General features: G+C 33.0%; 1 protein-coding gene across 1 annotated transcript in view; it reads left to right on the plus strand.

Moving 5' to 3' along the window:
• The window catches only part of LOC143573049 (protein FAR1-RELATED SEQUENCE 5-like), a 48,984-nt gene extending 38,744 nt beyond the window's left edge, over positions 1-10,240 (plus strand). Inside the window, exons 2-5 of the mRNA XM_077058031.1 lie at positions 8,112-8,182; positions 8,830-9,589; positions 9,706-9,964; positions 10,145-10,240. Of these exons, the coding sequence (XP_076914146.1) occupies positions 8,112-8,182; positions 8,830-9,589; positions 9,706-9,964; positions 10,145-10,240 (1,186 nt within the window). The remainder of the gene's footprint in view (positions 1-8,111; positions 8,183-8,829; positions 9,590-9,705; positions 9,965-10,144) is intronic.
• Positions 10,241-21,778: the final 11,538 nt, after the last annotated feature.

The following is a 21,778-nucleotide window of genomic DNA, read 5'->3' on the forward strand; positions in this document are numbered from 1 at the left end:
TTTGACCCTAACCTATTTTGACCCAAACCAAAACAAGTCTTTTTTTAATTGACTCATTTTGACCCAAACTCATTTTGACTCATACTCGTTTTGACCCATGACTCATTTCAACCCATGAATCGTTCGACCCAACCCAACCCATTTGCCACCTCTAATTATTATACAAGCTCTTTGATATTTGGGCATGTGGAAACCATCTATGAACTTATTGTGAGATGGAAACCGAACCAAACCGAACTAAACCGATTTTCACTTGCTTAAGACACACAAGTGTGTTTTTAGATATCAAAACTTGTATATTTCTTTAAAAATAGTTACAAACTAATTTTAATTATTTTCTTAAGTAATTGGAAATGTTGGGTCCAACTTGATCTCATAACAAAATTGAGACCGACAAAACCGAACACTCGCTTAACGTACGTTGTTAGTTCTAAAACAATAGAACTACATACTTGGTTAAGTATTATTGGATTTTTATGAGTTATCTCATAACATTTAATATTTTGGAAAGTTGACTTTGGGTTTGACCAATTATCAAGACCCGAACACTCGTTAAAACCCGTTTTAGTATCTTTAATTTAAAGGGACTTGCATTCTTGCATTTTTACCCACCTTATTACTTAACATATGTTGAGTAAATATTAAGGTTAGATACTTTAACCCGGTTTCGAGCAAACTTACATTTTTAAATGACTATTGTTATAATTTCTTAAATAGTTAAATAAAAACCATGAACATTAATTGTTTACATTTCTCAACATTTATTTTATTTAAAGACCTTCTAGACAACCTTTTAATAAAAGACTTTCTTCTATCTAGGCTTTGCTCGTTAAACTCGTCGTTTCGGTTAACCTCCAATTTACCGACATTACAAGTTTATTACTTGAACGTGAGTACTTTCATACCCCGTTTTCCATCTTTCGTTTTGGGGTGACATTTCATACTTATTTAACTTAAATGCTTTATACTTGAGTCTTAAACCACAAACTTTATTGTATACTTTACTTAAATAATTGCTCGATTTGGTATTCTATGCTAACATGATTATATGCCTATGTGTTTACCGCTTTTGTTTGGTTGATCTATAAATCCTAGACTATTTGGCATCCTCTTATAGCAAGGTGCCGTTAATGTATTCTCAATAACGATAACTATAAATCCTAGGCTATTTGTCATCCTCTTATAGCAAGGTGTCACTAATTTATTCTTATTAGTGACCTCACTTTTTATCCAAATTATTGCTATTATTTATTGTTTCGTATACAAGAGTATGGCTTTTCTTATTATATACTTATATGCTCAAAACTATGAATTGTTCACCAAACTTTGTGTTGATAAACTTTATTTTATGAAATGTTACAGGTTTGTATTTAGGTTGATTATGGAGTGTGGAGAAAACGTCATCAAGACCTTTAGGATATTAGTAAAATGAACAATATATGATTTTCTATATTTTGTTATATTTGTCTTATGAATATTGTTATGTGACATTTCGATGTTGTGAAATTAAATGGGTTTGTTAAATATTGTCGCTTTAAATAGTGTCATGTGCATATGGGCAATCGTTACATTCCGGCATGTTCCGCCGCCTTTGATCGAGGGGTGACAGTTATTGAAGCCTACAAAACGACGAACATATGCATATATTATATGCTTACACTGGATATGAATTGATGGGTACGACATAAACCAGGTTCAATACGACGATCACGAGGTCATGATAATCAAATTAATTAGGGGGGTTTTGACGACGATGGTTGAGAGATGGTATCTGCAAGTTTAATCGCACTATTATAAACGATTATATGCATATTGATTTAGGGTTTAAGATTGGTACGTATAAACACAACGCGGATCTTAATTTTATCCAGTTAACATAAATATAGTGTCGGTTATGGCGTAATTAGTAAGTATAATACACTGGTTGATTCAATTTCCAAATAAACGTCGAGAATTAAGGTGCAAGTTAACGAAACGGGTCACATATGCAATATGGGTCGGGTTAACGGGTTTGGTATTATGATCTGGATACTGGGTATGGGTTAAAAGATATTAATATATCATATTTTACAAAATAGTCCCTCTACTATGATGTTGGAAACATAATTAGGTTAAAGGTTTGTTTTGGGTTAAAATTGAATATTTTTGAATGTCATATTATAATTAAAAATAAAATATTATTAACTTGATAGTCACGATATTATCTTGGCTTAAATTTCCCTAACATAAAAGCGGGTCAGGTTATGATTAATAAATATTAATTCGGAAAATTCGAGTTGTTATAGTCTCCCCTAATTTAGGGATTTCGTCCCTAAACTAAAGAATACTACAGCAACACCATTTTTTTATTATATATATATATATAAATTGAGGGAAGGAAAAATTTTAAATTTAATTTAAAACTAATCATAATACAGAAGTTTGAATAGTTATAGCAACTCTTCAAATGAAAATCCGATAAGGACACTTATATATAGGATGTACCAGCGGCGTATCCACCATGTCCTTATCATCTTTACATTTGTACCGTTATCTCAACTATTTATGATTATATATTATGGCATACAAATATTCGGATTATGATTTCCATACGAGGACTTTGGTAATTACGTGCTGACCTATAATTACTTAGATCGTCGGATGGTCCACATAGCTCGTCCCATACCATTGTGTGGGTTACAAAACATTTAAAGAACATGATTTTGAGAAAACAAATTTTTTAAGGAGTAGTATTATAATACTAGAAAATCACCAATGTCTAAAACAATTTCAAAAGTTACAATGGATTTTAATAAGACATCTTTTAACGTAACAAAAATATAAGTATTTAAAGTTGAAGGGGAGATAACTTATTAATAGTTGGGGTTAATAAAAGGAGTTGTGATGAATTAGGGCAAGGAAATAAGATAGACGTAGGCTTTAATGAACAAACTAATTAAACAAAAAAAACTTTATTCATGAAGTAAATGATGTGAAAGATAAATAGTTCAAATGGGAAATAATTCAAGGCCATAAAGAGGCGTTACAATACGTAATTAAGAAAAAGACAAAATAAATTAAGATAGATAAAGGGAACGTCAAAAGTCTTCACAGTCGTTGAGTAGCTTAAATGATGTGACTTGGAGAACCATGAGGAGTTTCATCCATAGGAGTTGGAGCAGTTGAGGTAGATTGATTCGGCATTGCTTGAATAACTGGAGCTTGAACTGGTTTGCAAGGGAGCTGATTGGTTAGAGTAGGCTAGGTAAACTTGAGCTTGAGGGTGCGGATCTTGATAAGTTTGGTCTAAGTATGAATGATCTTGCGTGAAGAGAGGAGCTTGAAGGAAGAGGGATTGATAGGTTCAGACTTGATGAGTAGTGTGGTAGAGTGTAACTATTGTTTGAACTTTTCTAGTTTGGATAATCTGAGGGCACATATCACAGAGAGGGTTAGGGTCTTCTGAAGGGTAGCAAGCAAGGGTAGTAGGGGCATCAGGTTAAGCATGAGGGGTAGGTTGTTACGGACAACTTGTGCATTAGGCGGTGTAGGGCAAGTATTTGCAAGGATGATCGAAGAGATTACATTGGGTGCAGAAACGACATGAGGATTGAGTCGAATAGTGAAAGTTACTAGTGGGGCATAACGAGTGAATACCGATGGAGAGTTTCTTGCTCGAGATACTTTGACTTTGTCGAGGTTGATGATTTATTTGATTAACAACATAGTTTTTATGATTAGACTTGCGCTTGTTGTTGTCGTTGTTGTTGCGAGGATGAGTAGGGGTAAATAATTTAAATTTCAATCAAGGAAGTTAATGAACAAGTTTGAATTGGTTGTATCAATGTTTTGTACTTGAGTTTATATTTTAGAGGTTGCAGTAGTTAATTCCTTGGCTATACACGCAGCCATACAGTGGTCATGAGAACCAGACTATTGATGTCGAGGACGACGGTGGTTTCTTAGGTGAGATATTCTATGAGGATAAAAAATAAAGGTTTACAATATGAAGGATAAGTTGAGGAACCTAATAACAGCTTAATTGTCTTAAATAACTTATAATAATTTATGCTTTTAAGAAATAGGGGATTTGCGCCGTATCATGAGGATTAAAAGTAAAAGATTATAAGATGAGGGAGTACATTGCGTAAATAGTTATTAGATGATGTAGTCAATATGATTAATGTTTGATGACTACACGAGGAGATAAGTCAGTTTAAAAGTAATAGTTTTATTTGATTATGTTAACTTTATAACAAACTAACGAAATATATTTGTTGATGTTGGCCTCACATGAGCTTTCCATGGCAATTTGAATGGCCCAACGAAGTAACGAATAAAAAAAACTGAGTTTGACAGCCCATGAGCGTTACATGACGTTTTAACTGTCCCAACTAATTAACGAATTAACAATACAATGGAGTTTGTTGGCTCATGAGCGTTACATGGCATTTTGACCGACCAAACTAAATAACGAATAAACGAGAGAAATAAGAGTAGTTGGAGCATTCCGTGAACCACCACGTATGATGAATTCCAATAAAAATAACATTCAAAACAAGATGAGGAATAGATAGTAGGAGTGCTCATGGATACCATGGATTTTTCACCCAACTAACCATTTAAAAAACAAAAAACAATAATCGGAATTTACCGAATTTAGCCACGAACTACCGTGAATTCGGTTGAAAATCAACCTAAGATGTCGGTCGTATGAACGTTGTGTTCCTCTTTGGCTGAGATGAACTTGTCATACTACATAGCCTTAAGATGCAGGAGTACAAACGAAAGTAGGGAATTCTTAAGGAATTTCCCAAAAATAAAAGGCAATCTACTTTGATTTAAAATATTTAAGAAAAATTATCTTTGAAGGTTGAGGCATAGCCTCGGAGTTGTGTGTGTGTGCATAAAAATATAATAATAAACAATCATTATTTAAACAGTTAAATAATACTTAATCAGGCAAGTAAGTACGTAAGCTGTAAACAATCAAATAGAACAAGTCAAGTAAACAAATAAGCAAGTATGGGGCTCCTAAGCATGTTACTAAGGCACCACTAACGACCTATCTTAAACATTTGGCGCTGATACCAATATGTCACACCCCAACCTACGGAAAAAATGTCGGGCCATGAGCTGATTGCACACAGCTTTCAACGTACTATCAATGCAGTATTGTAACGTCCCATTTTCCGTTCGGTTAATAAAATAATAATATTAATTGTTATGAGTTGTGAGTTGGGCTTGTGTTGGGTTTAAATAAATATGGGTAATGGACTTGGGTTAATAATGAAAGAAGATAGACCATGGGCTTAACCCCATGACCCATAATATATAAACCATTTTCCTTCCTTAATTCATTCATTCACCCATTTCATACACCACCCAAAACACACACTTAAGCTCTCTCTCTCTCTTTCTCTCTTTCTCTAACCGAAACCAAGAAGGAAAACCGATCATCGATCCGAGGTATGATGTTATGATATCTTATGGATCCAAACCCGCTAGATCTAGTCGCGAAACGACGAGCTGACACCCTTAACCGTTAAAGTCACAAGATCCGCATGGAATCGGGTATAAACCGATCAAAAGATGAGCTTAGGGGCCACCCTAGCTCAGATCTGGATCGAACGGGACAAAAAACGGTGGATAACGAGTGAGATTTTTTTTTTCCGGCGAGATCCCGGTTTTCCGGCAATGACTGCGCCGAAAAACGGCGTACGAGGTTAAACATATCAGAGAATGTTTCTGACATTCTCTGACCTAACCCTAATTCGTTAACGGAGGAATAACAAATTAACATCATTTCGTTATGTTCATTAGTTAAGGAAGAATAACGAATTAACCGCAATTCGCTATGCCATTCGTTAAGGAGAAATAACAAATTAGCAGCAGTTCATTATAATCATTCGTTAAGGCCAATTCGTTATAAAGGCCAGTTCGTTACAAAGGCCAGTTCGTTACAAAGGCCAGTTCATTATAAAGGCCAGTTCGTTATAAAGACCAATTCGTTATGAGAGTCCATTCTTTATGAGCCCCATTCGTTAAAGAGCAGAATAACGAATTAAACTTTGAAAGAATGACAGAAATGTCCTTGGACTTATAATAAAATGGATTACTTACAAAGAAGCCCACGAACTTTAAGAATTTTCAAATAAAATAATAAATTAAAATTCCAATGAAAAATGTGTTAAGACAGTTAATGAAAATAAAATGTGTTAAGACAGTTAACCCCAGCCAGGGGCTAAGCCCCTTGGACCCCGCTAGGGGCTGCCGCCCCTAGAATCCCGCTTCCATGGGGGCTGCCCCCGGACCCCCATTCGTTGAGGGTTATAATTAAACTAGAAACGTGATATGAGTAGTGATAGTTAATTGATATGTGTAATTGTTATACAGTTAGTAGCGCACAGCTAAAAAAAGGAATAACCATTAACGGTAAACGTCACAGAACGCATGTGATTTTCTAGCCCCATTTCCTTTTTATGTTTTCGGGGTTGTGTGCATACTCAATGTGAATGTTAATACACTTACCTTAAGTGGTAAGTTTATGTCATAATGATGGATGAGATAGTTGTTATATTTATGTTATGAATATATGCTTGTCGGTACGTGAACGATCTTCGGATATTGCACATATCGCCAGGAAAGGTGTCTTATATAAGATGCATGAATGATATATGAATGAGTTAGAATATACATGAACGTATATAATAGAATGAATGTATGAAGAAGCGTAGAAATGGTTGATTAGATAGAGAAGGAAGGAACCAGACCCTAATAATATCTGAGATAGAGAAGGAAGGGACCAGACCCTAATAATATCTGAGATAGAGATGGAAGGGACCTGACCCTAATAATATCTGAAATAGAGAAGGAAGGGACCAGACCCTAATAATATCTGAGATAAAGAAGGAAGGGACCAGACCCTAAAAATATTGGAGATGGTAAAGATAATTATATATGTATTATGAATGTATGAAAATATGAAAGAAAGAAAGCATGTATGTACGAATGAAAGAAAGATAACAGGCTAAGTATGTAATATGTATCTACGTATATGTATATATAAATATGTGAATGTATTGGATGTTTCCTGATTAACTAGAACTCACTCAGCGTAGCTGACTTTTAGTATGCACGCAGGTGAGTAGGATGAGACAGCTGGATTGAAGGGGGACACATGGCAGATGAATAAAGAAGCTGACATCTGAAGACTCGGTTATTAATGTTTGAACTAAAAAGGACATGTTTTAAGTTATGTTTTAAAGACAAGTTATGAATGTTTTGTAATGAATGTTGAAGTTTTATTTATTCCGCGGAAGTTTTAATTAACTATGGTATTTAGAACTGTGTTTATGAGTAAATCCAACGCCAAAGTAGGGCACTGGGACCGGGGCCTTGCAAATATTAAATGTGACAATATTTATTAAACCAACTTAATAGTACAACAAATTCAAATAGTCATATACATAAAATTCATAATTAACGAGTAAAAATAAATATCCAAAATTAAGTTCTTGTATCTTCTTCTCTAACATGCACCCTAGGTTGCTTCAACGATCTTGATAATCACCTCACACGATAACCTGCATATGCGTTAAAAATACAAATAATTTTATTAACACCAGGTTGAGTGAGTAAAACACTAGATTTTTCGATATGTCAACCCATTATCTCCATCTCCATCTGTTCCGTTTAACCAAACCAGAAGAAAATCCATTGCATTATTACCGCCTTCATCCGTCGTATCACATTCATCACCGGAAGCGTGCGATGTACAAAATGGACTTGCACGATTTGTTCGAAGAACGTTGATTATGTCGTCGCGTCTAAATAAACAGTTATACATTTACAATGTTGTGAATTTAGAAGGGCATAGAAGGTTATATATACGATGTGAAACGGTGGGGGTAATGGTGGTGACAGTTAGATTTAAAATTTGCGACGGTGGTTACAGTTTGAAATGGCCGGGGTTAATGGATTTAGTATCATGACGTATGGTTGGATTTATAGTTATGTTTTATTAATGTGCTCTAAATTAAAATTGTGAGAAAAAATATTTTATATATTATTATGTTGAGAAAAGATGGAATACGAAAATCCTTATCGTACAAAATTGTACGTGACAACAGCAAGCGTCCATCTACACTTAAGATTCAGTTGAAAGCGGTTGAGGAGATCCCGAGTTTTTTATGCGAGAATGGTACGATTGTCTTTTTGATTCTTCATTTAAATTTGGTAATTCGCGTATAAACGGTTACGATCCTGATATTTAGCTTAATCAAAATCAATTTCTTATTTTACGAAACAAAATTTTCACCAAAAACTATCAATTGAGTTCACGAATCAGTTTTTTCAAGCTATTTTGTGATTTTAGGGTTTTGAAATGGAAGACGATCGCGAATGTAAGTTTTTGCTGTTTTTGAATTAAGTCACTGTAGATAATTGATTAGTCTAGTTTGATTTTATGATGTTTCATAATATGAACGTATAATGAGCGTGTTAATATAACTGATTATAAGGTGATTATAACGTTTTATAATTTGAGCGTGTTATGAACGTGTTACGATTAGGATTAGCGTAATAGTAATTCTGTATGTTAATTCTCATGATTAGTCTAGTTTGATTTTGTGAGTGTTTTACGTGTGTTTTCATATTAGGACTGCCTATGTGTTTTGATGTTTCATAATACGAACGTATCATGAGCGTGTTACTATATCTGATTAACGTTTTATAATATGAGTGTCTTATGAGCGTGTTACTATTAGGATTGTTAAACTGGATTGATTATAATTTTGAGCGTGTGTTTAGCGTCTATGGATTATAATTTTTTTTTGATGGTTTGTGTAGATGAATCAAGTATTTTGGTTGAAGGTGAAGGGGTTGATATCATTCCTGAAGTTGCTTCTTCTTACAGACCTGTTAAAGGAATGATGTTTTCATCAATTGATCAAGCATTTGATTTTAATTGTGAATATGCTAAAAAAGCTGGATTTGGGGCTCGTAAAGGTGGATCTTATGTGCATGGTGGTGTACTGAAGATCAAGTACTTTACATGTTGTAAAGAAGGTTACAAGCCAGCTAAAAGGTGTGATTCAAAAGGTGATTGTAATGAATCAAGCAAGCCATATTACAAAAGGAGGAAGAGGCCGACAATTAGATGTGGTTGTGGAGCACATATACAGTTGAAATCTGTTGACGGTGGTTTTTTTGAGGTAGATGATTTTGTTGAAGGACATAATCATAGAATGGTTGCAGATTCTGATATGCAGTTTGTTCGTTCTGCGAGGAAGTTAACACATGTCCAAGAGGAAGCTATTTATGAGCTTTCTAATATGAACTTGGGACCAGTTAAAGAGTTTAACCTTATGAGAACACAGTACGGTGGGTTTGAAAAGGTAGGTGCAACTAAAGATGATTGTAATAATTTTAGACAAGGTTTGAACTGTTATATTGGAGAGTATGATGCTGAGATGATTGTTCAGAGATTGTGTGCGAAGAAAACATTTTCATCCGATTATTCTTTTGAATATGATGTCAATGATGATCGTGAGTTAATTCGTATGATTTGGGCTAATGAGACTTCAAAGAGTAATTATCTTGCATTTGGGTATATTATATCTTTTGATTCTACATTTAAGACTAACAAATAAGTTTGTGCGTATGTATAGGATTGTGTGTATGTATATGTTTTTGTGTGTATTTTATATGATTTTCTATGTACAGGTACAAGATGGTTTTTTTCCCGTTCACGGCAATTGATAACCATTGTCATAGTGTTACTGTCTGTGCTGGTTTACTAGCTTCTGAAACTATTGAATCGTACACATGGTTATTGCAAATGTTACTAAAGTCGTTTGGTCAAGCACCGAAGGTTGTTGTTATTGATCAAGACCCTGCTATGAAGCAAGCTATTGCAGCTGTATTTCCAAATACAAGGCATAGGTTATGTATGTGGCATATCATGAAGAAAGTTGCTGACAAGGTAACTTTCTTAATCGTGTTTTAGGCTGGTTGAATAATGGGCGTTTGACAAACGTTTAATGGCAGTCGTCTTTTTGTTTTTGATGTTTTAATATGTGAGCGTTTTATGAGCGTGGCATGATTATATATTGTATCAACGAGCGTCTAGACAAGCGTTTTAATATGATTTTCTGTGTATCAGGTGGGGGCTGATTTATGTAACAACGAAGATTTTAAGAGTAGGCTATGTAACATTGTGTGGACCGATTCAATTAGTTCTTTAGAATTTGAGGAATAATGGCAGGCTATAATGGTTGAGTTTGAGCTTGACAAGAATAAATGGCTTACTGATGTGTATGAAATCAGATTTGACTGGATACCTGCTTTTTATAGAGATGAACTTTTGTCTGGATTGATGCGTACAACATCAAGATCAGAGAGCGAAAACCATTTTTTTGGAAAAGCTACAAATTCTCAATTAACATTGGTTGATTTTTTCAACCATTTTGATTTTTGTATGGAGATACATAGATACAATGGCAGACGGTGTGATCATGATAGTAGGTACACATATCCGCAGTTAGAAACCAGAAGTTATCTAGAAAGAGAAGCGGTTAGAATATATACAAGAGCTATATTTAATGATCTTCAAGATGAAATGAATGAAATTGTTGGTGGTGTTTCACAATTCAGTTCATGTGAAGAAGAATGAGGGTTTTTGAGGTGTAAAATAATGGATTTTAATGAGTATGTTCCAGGTTTTTTGGAGGTATTTATGAACATTTATTAAGCGTTTTAGTTTTAAAGTTGTTTAAGATTAAGTTAAATAACAAGCGTTTAATAAGCATTTTATTTTTTTAGGTTGTGTGTAAAAAGGATGGTGAGTTTGGTGAAGAGTCTATTGCAACATGCTCATGCAAAAGATTCGAACAATATGGTTTGTTGTGTCGTCATATTTTTTACGTCAAGAATATGTATCAAGTCAAGAAATTCCCTAAAATATATATAAATGATCGATGGAGGAAAGAGGCTACGTGAATATCAGAACAGTTCCAATGTCAGAGTTTGGGAATGATCAGAACATGAAGATAAAAGAAAATTCAAGAGAAATAAAGTATGCTGGTGAATACGTTATCAATAGTTATGTTGCAGATATTGATGAATTGATTAAAGTTAGAGATGAGATGAATTTGATGATTGAAAAAGCAGGCTTAACTCGGCATGAAAGGGTACGTCCATCTAAAAGGGATAGATTTGCTGCTGTTTTAGGTTTTGAACAGCCATCAGAAGTTACTGTTCGTGTACCTACTGGAATAAGAAACAAGGGTCGTGGCTCGCACAAAAGAATTAAATCGAAGAAAGAGATAGCCATTAGTCGCTCTGGGAAGGGTTATAGGGAGTGTCAAATTTGTCACAAAACTGGCCACAACAGCCGAACTTGTACAGCAATGCAGCAGCAACCCGTGTAAATGAATTCGTAGGAAGTTTAGTTTTTTTGTGTTTTTAGATTGTGTGTTTTGTAGGTACCTTTTATTACACAAGCGTTTCACAAGCGTATAGCAAAGAGTATGACAAATGTGATTGATTGTTTTAGATAGAAAAAGAGTTTTTTTTTGTGTTTTATGACGTGTGTTTCACAAACGTATAACAAGCGTATGACAAGCGTATGACAAGCGTATAACAAGAGTATCACAAACGTATAACAAAAGATAAAAAGTTTATTTATTTATTTTTTTAATGGTTACATCCCATCATACCCCATCATCATCAGACCCCATCATTAGACCCCATCAACCCAAACCCCATCAACCCCCACCGCTCCCTGTTTCTTGATCTTCTCACGCCCATCTTCCTTGAACTCCATGTTGGCTGACAAATTTGTAACCGTTTCAACCAAAGTACCATACACGGAGTTGTAGCATGTAGTCTGCTGCTTGAGGAACTCAGCAGTCTGTGCCTTGAACTCACTGTCTGGTAGCTGCATGAGTTCATTGTATGCATCAAGAGTTTTTGATTTCTCTTGAAGCATGTAGGCCTGTGAGTGTTGAAGGGCGTTGAGAAACTTCTCGTCTTTTTGTTTCTCAAGATCAAGTTTTGCATTCACCATGCTTTTCACGGCTTTATCACTTGAAAACATTTTTGTGTGTGTTTTTTTGAGTTTTTTTGTGTGATATGATTAACAACAATGCATGTGAAATATATAGACATAATTTGGATGTCTACTAATTGTGGGTAGTTGAGATATAGTTTATTTGTTCTATGTCATTTAATTTGATGTAGGCTATGATCATCACACAAACTGCATTTATTATATTTTAAGTGTGATACAAGCATGATATATATATATATATATATATATATATATATTAATGTTGTTTGGTTGTTGACATAGGTGTAATTTAATTTAAGTGATTTGATATTGGCTATCATTACAAAAATCTTTTTTCTTTGGACTTAAATTTTGGCAGATGAGTTGTAATAAATGTAATTTTGAGTTTTTAACCAAACTAGATTAGAAATTAGTTTTTTTTAACGAGATTAGATGGCTTAGCGTGTGAAAGCGTACAAGAGCGTATAATGAGCGTCTCATACAAGAGTGTAATGAACTTACACTCTTGGCATGTTGCGTCCGTGAGAATGCACTTATGAGCGTTGTTCAAGCGTTTTGTCTTTTTATTATTATTTTTTTTCACTATTTTTGGTCCATGACCCTGCAGTTGTTTGTTTTGTCCTTTTTTTGTACTATTTGGTCTGTGATACTTTTCCTATATATATGTTATATTTTGTCACAGTTATATCCACCCCATCTCAAAATCAGTTATAATGGATGCCTCATCATCTTCATCATCTTTCAAGGAAGCGTTGAAGATGAAAATTGTTGAGCAGGTAGCCGCCGATAAAGCTTGCCGTGACAAGCTAACACATGAGTTTGTGATGCTTAATAATAACATGGATTACAGGGATGTTATTACAAACGTTCTTGTCAAAATGCCTGCCAGTGCTATCCGAGATCTTGCGGTTTTGTTTATGGTTGACATAGGGAAGAATGAGTTAGAACAGTTCAAAGTTTTATCAAAGGCAATTCTTGAGCTAAACTGTTCAATTAAATTGAAGTTGGATTTTTTCAAGTCACTATTAGAGTAAGAGGCAAGCGGGTGATGTTTGAGAGTTTCATGAGCATTTTGTAATGTTTTTTTAATCATGTACTCTGTAGTATTTTGTGTGGTAATAATAAAATTCCAATGTTGTTGTTAGTTGTTTGTTTATAACATAAGGCCATTGACTAAAATAGAAAACAAAGTCAAATTAGTGTTTGCCTTCTTTTGAGTTCTTCAATCATCTCTTCTGCGGACATTTCTTTGTCGTTATTTTCCATAAATTCTTGCGCCTTCTCGATTAGTTGATCTCTATTCTTGTTTATATCCGACATAAGGATTTTTGCCAAATACTTTGTCCTCAACTTTCTTAGCTGATTCACTTGTCTTGGACATTCCTTGTAAAATCCGCACGCCCACAGTTTCTTCCCATCATACTTCTCCTTGTGTCTCATAGCAAAATAATCTCACAATCTACCCCGTTTTCGGTTGTTCTTCATGACATTCTTAATCTTGTGATTGGAGCCTTATTGATTTGTTCAGCAATGGGGTGATTGATTTTCTTAAGATACATGTGGAAGACGGTTCTATAAAAATACATTAAAATCAGTTAAGTAATTCACAAATATTATAATAGATATTTTGCTGAGAGTTTGTTGAGCGTTTACCAGGATTTGGGGATGCTTTTTGTATCTTTCTACAAAAAGTCTTTTGATTTCTTTTTGTTTGTCTTCTGGCTTTTTAAAATTTTTAGTAGCTGGTACTTCTTGATGTCCACTGCTGGCAAGCAACTCTATCACTCCGGTTTGAAGGTTGAAAACAACCACATAGAAGTGATCTCTATCTAGTATTGGCACGAACAAAATAGCAACTGTCTTCATTGTTTTGACATCAGACCTCATCAGCTCTTTCTCAATGTTGTCCGTAAACACATCGAGTCTTTGTTCGTTTGTGTGACCAAATTCCTCATTATAATGGTCACTTGTCTGCATAAGAATTCAAATAAGTTTAACAAGCGTTTAACATGCATTTTTAAGATAACATGTATAGTTAAAGCATCCCAGCAGTGTTCTTGTACCAAAGAACCTGAATGGTGATTCTGCATATTTTTTCTTTTCTTCAAAGTTCATGAGTTCACAGAATGCATCCATTGTGTTTGTTCTTATATATAAACCAGGACAAAAAATCTCAAAAATCACCTTAAATGAATCGGTGTAAGTACTCTTGAAAACCTCTTCCCATATGTCTTCTAGGAAAAAAAAAATATATACCCTGCAATTGTTTTCTCATCATCTAGGATTGTTGTGTTTAGTTCAACCTCTCTTAAAACATATGGTGATCTCAATGCAGGAGGTAACTTTCTTTTTCTTTCTTCTCTCACCAACTCTTTGTCTTTATTTTCTTGTATTAATGATATAGGAGATGTAATTTTGGGTATCATTTTTGAAGTTGATGTCGGTTTTATGAAATTTTCACTTGGTGACATCTCAGCTTCAGCTTTTGAAATTTTCACTTGGTTTTTCTCTTCAATTCTATTAACTGAAAAACAACAATTTAAAGTCACTGAAGCAGGTTACTAAATTTTTTTTTTATAAAGCAAATGCATTTTTTTATGTCTTACCTATGATATCTTCGAGAGTTGCATCAGTGTTTATGGGATCAACACCATCTTTTTTTTCTCCTCCTTGTATCATCTCTAATACAAAGGAAATAGACTCTTGGGCATTTGTATGAACATGCACCACATGAGCTTCAAGCGAGATAACTGTAATAAGTATGAGCGTGTAGAAAGCGTTTATATATGAAAATGGTAAAAAAAATATAGATAAGCGTTTAAGAATTGTTTAATACCTTCAGCTTCTTTTGGAATTTCTGCTTCCTTTGGATGCACTACATGAGCTTCAAGTGTGATAAGTGTTTAAGAAGCGTTTAAGAAAAAAATATATATAAGAAGCATTTAATACCTTCAGCTTCTTTTGGAATTTCTGCTTCCTTTGGATGCACTACATGAGCTTCAAGTGAGATAAGTGTTTAAGAAGCGTTTAAGAAAAAAATATATATAAGAAGCGTTTAATACCTTCAGCTTCTTTTGCAACAGTGTGTTCCATCTTGTCGTCTTTCGATCCAACTTGTGAATCTTAAGAGAGCGTTTAAGAAGCGTTTAGTTTAAACATATTAACAGAGCATTTGACAAGCGTTTAGGTTTATTATTTAAGAATAAAAATATCTTCTTTTGCCCATGCAAGTACTGTAGAGACAACTGAATCAAGTTTATTATTCCCTTTTTAGCTATGTTACATTAATTTCTTCATCTTTGTTTAGTTGAGATTCATTACCAATGACAGCTGTTATTTAATCTTTTATAAATAATATTTCTTTTAAGTTGTATAAAAGAAGTTTTTAATTTATTACCTTTTTCGGGCTCCTCACCGCCTGCACCACTAACTCCTGCATCATCAACAGTTTCCCCAGATTTTTTCTTTTCGTCTGATAGATTATAAACTTCAGGAATCGTACCACTTTCTTCTTCACCAACCACAGTATCTGAACCAACTACTGCATCTGAATGAACTGACTCAATTGCAGCAGCTGTATAAGAAGTGGGAACTTTCAAAGACATATATATATATGTATATTGATAAAGAATTAGATTGCCTTTCTCACCTAAATTAAGGAGTGTGTTTTTTTTCATGGTTTCACTTTCTTGTGTTTGGTAACCACATTAGGATTGAACATGTCTTCCCAATCAAAACACCTAGAAAAGATATGTGTATTTGATAGATGTTTTTCCTTCCCTTCACGGACCAATTTATTGATTTATTTGCAAAGTATTTCAAATTCTTCATCTTCTTATCCATATTCTTATTCCAAGACTGTAAAATGAAAATATAGTTTTTAATTGAATTAAGACATTCTGATTTTATGTATGTCTCACCTTTTCTCCTTTGTTTCTTTTGGTGGTAGGTAAGAAGATATTCCAGACAACTGAAGTGGGGTCATATAAAAGTCGACCAGCTCTTGCGTGTGTGTTCCCAATAGCATTTGCAAACTCAAATGTGAATACGTATCAACATCATCATCAAATTCTCCTTCGACATTGTGATCAGCATTATCTAATTCTGTTTCACTCCCCCCATCTGCCCCTGACATATGTTAATGTATCATTAAAAGAAATACACATTAGATGAAAATAACAAGTTTTTTGTTACCATGTTTTTGGTTGTCACCATCTGTATCAGGCTGATGTATCGCGTTGTCACCAGCAGGTGTTTGTGCAGGTTTATCAGCAGAAGGAATATCAACTGTATTATAAGCAGCAGATGCAATCTCACCAGAAGCTGCCACATCATCTTTACCAGCAGCTGCAGAATCAGCAGTATCATCTTTAGCTGCAATCTCAGGAATTATCTTGTCACCGGTGGCTGCAATCTCACCAGAAGCTTCAACATCATTTTTACAAGCAGCTGCAGCATCAGCAGTATCATCTTTAGCTTCCTCATTTTCAACATTCTCATACGCAGGAGCGTATTCCTCATTTTCAGAATCATCATCTACAGGAGGTCCATTATTATACAAGTATTTATCCATCCTTGCAAAAGTTGTTATGTAGTTGACTGCAGGTGTTGTGACCGGAGCCCCAAATGTACCATATTTCTTCTGGTACTCATGTGTGTAAAGCATCGTTAGAAAGGTGATTGAACCGTTGAATTTTTCATTTTCATCTTTCCATTCTTCCTTTGTCATCTTTAGGTTTTCAATTACATAGCCGCACCAGTCCATATTTGGAATATCTGTGAGATTATCGATTGCGGAGATGAATCGTTGGTTGATTGTTGTTGATTTTATAATAAAACCTATACATGTGTTGAACAACACAAGGAAATTAATTTTAAACATGTCACCAACTCCTTGATCATCCGTCAATTTCTCTCTCACATGCTTTATAGTTATTCTTGGAGTCGGGAATTGGTTCTTGAACATATCAGTAGTTGCATCATCCCCCAACCTTGGTCTACTCCTGTCTAAAACGGGTATTTTACCCATTGGTATACCCAACACCTCATGAACTTTTGTTGCCGTTATATTAATAACACGGCTGCCGATGTTCAATTCATTAAACTGGTGATCGTAGTTCATCAGCAACCAATGCCCTAACATTGATGGAGTTTGGGTAATTTGCAGGTTTAACATTGAACCAAACCCCATTTCTTTCAAACAATCTTTTTGGGCAGAGCTCATTGCACTCACTGAATTGACAATGTTAAATGGTGCACATCTGAGCCGCAACTTTTTGTCAAGAAATTCAACAAAAGGTTTCCTTTGTACCCTCTCAGCTGGTTTCTTTTCTTTAACAACCTTCCTCCTTGATTTTTGGAAGTCTGAGTCCGAACTACTCTCTTCCACCTCTTTCCTCTTCTTTGATAAAAATTCGTTGATTGGAACTTCAAAGTCTGAATCAGAGTTTGCTTTAACATGTTTTGTCTTAAGCTTTTTGACTCCGGCATCAACTTGTTTTATTTTAACCTTTCGCTTAACTGATCACACATAAAACTCAGATGTTAAATAACTTTAAAACTCTCATCAAACGTCTAATACTATATGCAAAACTAGTTGTTAAAGAATAGTTAAGGAACCTGTTAAAGAACCTTAACTATTAAAGAACCTGTTAACAAACAAGCTTACCAAACGCTCATCAAACGCACAATAGCAGTTAAAGAACCTGTTATATAGTCATATCAAAGAAGACTACCAAACGCATGCCAAACGCTTGCCATACGCACAAGTACTCATAAAGGAACCTGTTATTCAGTCATCACAAACAAGACTGCCAAACGCACAAGACCAATTAAGGAACCTGTTATTCAGTCATCTCAAACAAGACTGCCAAACACTTGCCAAACGCACAAGACCAATTAAGGAACCTGTTATTCAGTCATCACAAACAAGACTGCCAAACGCACAAGACCAGTTAAGGAACCTGTTATTCAGGTATCACAAACAAGACTCCCAAACGCATGCCAAACGCACAAGACCATTTAAGGAACCTGTTATTCAGTTATCACAACAAGACTCCCAAACGCATGCCAAACGCTTGCCAATAGAGGTTAATTGACAACGTAATAAACAATAATTAATACAATTTAAGATAAAGTTAAACCCTAAAACGATTACAGTTTACTGATTTGTTGTCAAACGCTCATTAAAACAACTGTTAAAAAATTTCTAAAACCTAAAACGATTTCAGGAATAATAAACAAACACCTGATTTACTAATAATCTGAGGTTTGTCTTGTTTAATCTTTGATCTTCGTTCCTTTGTTTTATCCATCTTCATTTTTCGATTGAGTGTAGTGTGCTTCAGTTGTTTCGTCGCCGGAACAGTTGATTGAATTAGTACGCCTTCGTCGCCGAGATTAATTTTATGGTAACCGCTTGCTTAATTTAGAGTGATTTTAGGGATAATAATTGACGATGTTACCCTTTTTGAAGAAAGAGGCGCGTGTTTTAAAAAATTAATCGGACGCTTGATCGTGTCGCGTACTGTTTGTGCGATAAGCAATTAACGTACGTTAACGGACTCCAAATCTAAATAACATAAGTTAAAGTGGCGTGCGTGAGTAATACATCAATTCTAATTGTAGAATAGATAATATATTTATTTATAGGGTTGGTATCATTTAAGAACTCTAAAAAAGTTAAGAACACTTAGAAACCCTTAACAACCAAACAATTTTTAAAATTTTTTATATATTAACATTATTTAAGAGTAGTTATATCATATTTTATATAAAAAATTTTGATTACATATATTAATCACAAGTTTACATGTATGTAAAATTTATGTACTAACAAATTTACATAAGTGTCAAACAAAACATAGATATGTATAAAAAGTAATTTTCAAAATTGTAATTGTAGATATAGATATAAACAATGATAAAACTAATCTCAAAGAATATTAGCATACAAAAAGTTTTATAAAAAACGTTAGTTTTTAAGGGTTCCTTCAAGTTCTTAAATTATTTTACAGTTCTGTAATGATACTCATCCTATATTTATATACATTTATATTTGTTTAAAATCGTTATTTATTGTAATATATATATATATATATATATATATATATATATTGTAGTTTTATGAAAAGACCGAAAACGACAATTAAACGTTGTCGATTTAGTAAAATAAAAGTTATTTACCATCCATATCAATAATATTATTTAGTTAATTAAACAAAACCAAAACCTTTTTAAAATCCTTATTATTTGAACCATTAACACTTATACATTAATATAAACACCCACACACACGCGCACACACACGTGTGTGTGTGTGTTTGTGGGTGTGTGTGTATATATATATATGCGTGAGTTATAATAAAAAGAAATAGTTTTCTAGAAGAGTAAGAATAAATCTAGGCCATTGGATCTATGATCTAGTGGTTGAAATTGTTAATTTTTAAAATACCAAATAGTTTCATATGATTTAGGATTTATGCTACACAGTTTCCTAACTCTAAATTGTGTCATTCATACTCTTTCTACAAAATTATGTATATTTATTTTAACTTTTCTCTCTCTCTCTCTCTCTCTCTCTCTCTCTCTATATATATATATATATATATATATATATATATATATATATATAGTAAGGAACCTAACAGAACCCTTTGTAAATTGACAACTTTGAGAACCATTTTGGGCCAATAAAAACACATTTAAAAAAATATTTAAAAAAATCATAAAACAAAAAATAATAAAAATTTAAAAAAAGTAAAAAAAAAAACCAAAATTCTTATATTTCATTCCGGTTTCATTAAAAAAATAAAAAAATTAAAAAAAATAAAAAAAACGGCGTATTATGCACATATGTATAGTTTTATTTAATTTTTAGTTACGTAATATATACATATGTACAGTATCATTTATCTTAAATTATACACATGTGTACAAAAAAACATGTAAATGTACATATATGTATATATTATACATATGTGTATATAATTTAGCTAAACCGAGTTTTCTTTTATGAAACCGGGATGATAAAATAAGAATTTTGGTTTTTTTACTTTTTTGATTTTTGTGTTTTTTTTATTTTATGATTTTTTTTATTTTTGGGTTTTTTGTTGTCCAAATTGGTTCTCATAGTTCTCAATTTCAAAAAGGTTCTCTCATGATCCTGATCCTATATATATATATATATATATATATATATATATATATATATATATATATATATATATATATATATATATATTATTAAGAACCCTTAATTTCATGTAGAACTCTAAGAACTAATCTAGACCCTAGATCAATTGATCAATGTTTCTAAATAACAATGGCATTTGTGTAATTATTTTAAAGACTATGGGTATTAGATAAATAAGAAAAGGGCATTATAGAGATGAAAATTATTCTCTTTCATAACGTTTTCTATAATCTCTTATACATCTCTCTGATGAGATTACGGTCTTCATTTCTCCCTAATCAAATCTTCATAATAAACAACAAAGTTTTGATTAATGTGTATACGTAGCATTGCTAAAAAAATATTTGTATTGGTAAAAAAATATTTGCCTTCCTTATCATGTAAATGCCAGAATGGAGGTTACGTTATTCATGAGCATTTTTATGATTTTTTTTGCAGCTTAATTCATATAAATTGGTTCCTCAAAACGCATGTTATTGTTATTATGCTTGGACAGTTAGACATCACAATTTCAACTTATGCTATTTTTAATTTTTCTGCATTTAATACACATGTTGTAGGAAAATTATATTGAAAAATGACAAAAAGAAAAACAAGAAAAAAACTCACCTCCTTCATTATTAACCAATAATTTACGTACTGTTAAAAAATTGAAGAATTCACACCTTCGACCAACGACTTGAATATTTATATATATATATATGTAGATAGTATAGTTTACATATATGTAAAATACCAAAATATGTGAAATAAGCCATCGTTGATCAAGATTTACATATATGTAAACGAACTATTAGTTTGAAAGATGGATGATGCGTATATGTAAATAGTACACTTACATTTATGTAAATACACACAAATATATTTTTAATTACACAAATGCGTAGAAGATCTACACATTGTGTTGATGGTCACTTTTAAAACACATATAATTAATATGAAGATTTACATTTATGTAAAAGAAAGATACATGATAAATATAAATATTTATATTTATGTAAATAGATGCAAAGTTTAAAAATTACGGTGGGTATGTGTATTTTTATTTACGTAAATAAATGATAGCATGAAAAATAAATTATTAGTAAGAAGAAGGTGAAGAATTATAAATGATAGTACGAAGATGTTGTACATATCATCCGTAAGAATTGGAAAAAGAAGAGAGAAAATAGGAGATAAATAACTATTAGTTAATTAAGAAAAGAGATTAGTAAGTTACAATTATATCTTTTTAATTTATTATTAAAATTTAAAGCCTAAATAAATATAAATGGATAAAATTGGTTCTTAAAGTTCTTAGTCAAATTAGAGTTCTTAGAGGAAACTAACCTTTTATATATATACTAGTTTTTATCCCCCGTATTACGGGGGTTGTTTTATATTGTTTGTTCAAATATTTATTTATTTTTTGAATATATATTTTTAAATTGTATGAAAGTTAATAATATACTTATGGTTTGATGATAAATTGTTTCACAAATAAATGAGATTTTATAACCCGGTTTAAAAACTATATGGTTTTGATGAGACCC

Source organism: Bidens hawaiensis, unplaced genomic scaffold (genome assembly GCF_021521415.1).
Source record: "Bidens hawaiensis isolate Kalapana, Puna unplaced genomic scaffold, B.hawaiensis_p1.1 tig00026190_1, whole genome shotgun sequence".
NCBI classification, from domain to species: Eukaryota; Viridiplantae; Streptophyta; class Magnoliopsida; order Asterales; family Asteraceae; genus Bidens; species Bidens hawaiensis.